The sequence below is a fragment of the Equus asinus genome, chromosome 20 (assembly GCF_041296235.1).
Source record: "Equus asinus isolate D_3611 breed Donkey chromosome 20, EquAss-T2T_v2, whole genome shotgun sequence".
NCBI classification, from domain to species: Eukaryota; Metazoa; Chordata; class Mammalia; order Perissodactyla; family Equidae; genus Equus; species Equus asinus.
In genome coordinates, this window is record NC_091809.1 from 89,688,466 (window position 1) to 89,692,362 (window position 3,897).

General features: G+C 39.8%; 1 protein-coding gene across 1 annotated transcript; it reads right to left on the minus strand.

Moving 5' to 3' along the window:
* Nucleotides 1-1,224: 1,224 nt before the first annotated feature.
* LOC106828914 (olfactory receptor 56A4-like) lies at nucleotides 1,225-2,942 on the minus strand. Its single transcript, XM_014837731.3, has 2 exons — nucleotides 2,694-2,942; nucleotides 1,225-1,914 (listed from the first exon to the last, which is right to left on the minus strand). Exons 1-2 carry the CDS (start codon nucleotides 2,940-2,942, stop codon nucleotides 1,225-1,227), a joined length of 939 nt encoding a protein of 312 aa, XP_014693217.3.
* Nucleotides 2,943-3,897: the final 955 nt, after the last annotated feature.

Genomic DNA, 3,897 nt, shown 5'->3' on the forward strand with positions numbered 1-3,897 from the left:
TTACTATGTTTTTGAATCTTTTTAAATGTTACTTTAAAGTCATATCCCCTATTTTGAACATAAAAAAGCAATTTCTCTGCTAAATTATATTAATGTCTTATAAAATGGCCTAACTAACCAACATATGAAATTTCATCAACAAACTGTTATTTTGGGATCAAGACTCCATAAACCAGATGTCATGCAGTGGGACCAAAAGTTGTGAGTCAAAATCACTTATTAATTAATTTAAAAAGCACCTTCTATGTGCCAGGTACAATGCTAGATGTTGCAGACACAAAGAATTAAACAGAATTTCTTAATGAGATCACAGTCTACTGGGAATGGCAAACAATCACCAATCCAGGGTACCCAACATTTGAACAAGTTTCTTGAAGAAAGGGATAGAAATGAGTGGATAATTCTTTGACCTCATATCACACATCTAAACGGGATTTAAATACCATCTATACCCTGGTGATCCAAACTTCTGTGTCTAGCATGGATCTGGTCCCTAAAAAGTGCAACATGTCTAGTTGCTTATTTTACTTCTCTGTTTGGATATTCAACAACAATTTCAAAAGTACAGTCATTTGGAGGAGTTTGGAATGGAAATAGAATTCAGTGTTCAAAGCAAAATTTTTGATATTACGAAACTATCTCCTCAGTTATTGGCAGTTCCACTTTACCAATTGCTCTCACAAAAAGTCTTGGTGTCATTTATTATTGCTCTCCATCTTTTATATAATACACATGGACTCTCAGCAAATCTTGTGACATATAACTTCAATTTTCACTCACCACCTTAGCCCAAGACATTATTACTTTTCACCCAGACTGTTGAAATAAAGTCCTCGTTGGTTTCCCTCATCCTACCTATACCCCCATGTTCTATTTGAAGTGCTGTCTCACCTCTGCCCTATAAATTAAGCGTGAGAGCCACTCAGAATGTAAAGACTGAGAAGTATGGGGAGTATATGAAATACTTACTTAATAAATCAGTAATCGACGAGTCATGATGGCAAGGTGTCAGAAAGAAGATAATGGATACCTAAACATGTGTTCAGTGAGGATTTGAGGATGCAGTAGTGAGGGTAAATATTGTAATAGTGGTTGAAGAAAGTTCAACTTAAAATGAGAGTAGTAGCATGGATGTCATATTGTGCTTCTTGTGGCATTCAGATGAAACCATCACGATATGCCCAGACTTCCATATTTCTTGATCTTGAATCATATTTCTCAGCACTAGTACTTGAATAGCTTGATAATCCCTTGCTTAATTTCCTGAGTTTGTACTCCATAAACAATGGGGTTCAGGGCTGGTGGGATGAGGTGGTGCAAGACATTGAGAAGAATGGGTACTTCTGAGGGCACCTTTTTTCCTGCCTTGTTTGTGAAAATGAAGACTAATAGCAATGTATAGAAGAAAAGTATAAGAATGAGATGACAACCACAAGTACTCAAGGCCTTGGTGGCTGCACCTGCTGACTGCAGATGCATAACAGCCCTCAGGATGAAGCAGTAGGATAGCAAGATGAGTACCAGGTCAGAACCTAGCAGGCACCAAACACTCACAAACTGGTAGAGCTTATTTAAGTGAATATCCCCACAGGAGAGCTTTGCTACAGAAATGTTGGTACAGATACAGTTCTCCACCACATTGCTGGCACAGTAGTTGAGCCTGGTAGCTAGAACTGGTGTGGGCAGTGTGGCCAACAAGTTGCAGAAGACAATGAAGATGACTGCATTAATGACAAACTGTTCAGTGATGATGGACAGGTACCGCAGTGGATGGCAGATGGCTACATAGCGATCATAGGCCATGACCAGAAAGGTGGATGACTCCATGGGAAGGAATGTATTCATGATGAACATCTGCAGGAAGCAGCCTGCAAAGCTAATGGGCTTCATGTTGAACCAGAAGATGAGCAGGACCTGCGAGAATCAGTATTCTCAAACACTGTGTATTCATTCCCACGCTAGGGTACCTAAACTTGGGAAAACCCCCAGATGGCTTCAACCACCCATATCACCAAACCACGACCCCCAAACCTCAGCTGGGACAGTATCCTAATTTCAAATACCTTCTGTGTGCATTCCAATCTTCAGAGCCTGATTTATACCCTTTGTTCTCATTCTATAGACTATGCCTTTTGTTTAAAAATGTTTATTTCTAGCCTATATTATCCTGATCTCCAGAGTTCTTACCCAAACTCCAGCTTAATACATCTGCCCATCTAAATGTATCACAAGAACATCAAATTCAGTAGTCCAATACTTACATTTGGACACCTTCCAACCCACCATATACATAAGATACCTCCAATTAAGCTCTCTATCTCAGTATATGACATAAACATACATTCAGTTACATTTTAGAAATAAATTTTGGAGTCTTTAAGTGTAAGAGTGGAGTCATTCAGGTCAAGCAGAATCTCCCTAGAAGTAAAAATAAGGACAAAACTTGGAATGTCACTGACTCAGACATTGAGAGAGAGCCTTTCAGTTGGGAAAAAAATAAAACCTTAAAAATAAACATGGGCATTGAGAATGAGAGGGGTCATATCTGGGAGCTGTGATGGACCTAGTGTGATGGTTCAAGAAACTCATTAAGGATTTCCCTTCAGGTGATGGAAGATTTACAGCAGCAAAACAAGGTACTATTTAGAGAAAGATCACTGAGTGCCTAAGAATAAATCCAGAGAGGGTCTTACCTTGGGGATGACAGTGAGGCAGGGGATGACATCCAGTATGGAGAGGACGGCAAGCAGGTAGTACATGGGTTCATGCAGAGATGCCTCCTGCAGGATGGTGAGTAATAACACAAAATTGGCCCCAAGAGCCAAAACCAGAAGAGGGGCCAGGACTATAGATAACCAGTGCTGTGTGTCCTGCATTCCTGGAAAGCAGATCATCAGGAATTCAGTCATCTGGGTCCCTGTGTTGTTGAGAGATAATACCATGACTGGCAGGTGGGCCTGGAAGACTGAAGGGAAAGAGACATGAATTTAGGGTTTGACTATTTCCTTAATAATGTTCTAATTGATCTATCTGTCTCCATTCTAGGCCACCAAGATTCACCACAATTCAGTCTACATAAAATCTTTCTAAAATTGGAAGTGGACCAAATAACTCCTTGTTAAAACAATTTCCTCAGCATGTATAACTTTATGAGTAAAAAGGAATTCATTTCACATAACTATGTTCCAACTTCCTTCATGTGAGTGTGTTCCAACTCCATACACATAGACCCAGCCACCTATAGAACATGCTTTGATTCGTCTCACCTATGTATTTTTACATGTGTCATGTTCTTCTAGAATCAACTCTCTTGCTCTCAAATGACTAACTTCTGTTTGTCCCATTCTGTCTGTATTAAGAATTACACCTCTTAGAAATGTAAGGAAAAAACTGTAGCTTTTTTCTTGTTACTCTTTTTACATACATGGTTAGATGCCTCTCTTTTCCATAGATTCTCTATGATCCTTAAATATCCTAAGCATGCTGCTCTTAAAGCATCAATAAAACTTTCCTATACTCATTGATGTTTCCTATTTGTCTTCCAAAATTTCTACGCTCCATCTTCCAACAATGGAATCTTATCTTTTTATGATAGCACAGAAAAAATACCATGTACCTGTTGACATAATAGGCCCTCAATAAAACCAGTTCAGATATGTGAGACTGACAGATTGTTGAAAGCATCACGATGCCTTGACTAACATAATATAGCGTCTCCATAGCTTGCTCTACTATAAACCACCGGTACTCCTGCTTAACACTCAGTAAAAAGTTGAACAGGGGCTGGCCCGGAGGTGCAGCAGTTAAGTGCACACGTTCCGCTTTGGCGGCCCGGGATTCGCTGGTTTGGATCCCGGCTGCGGACATGGCACCACTTGGCACACCATGCTGTGGTAA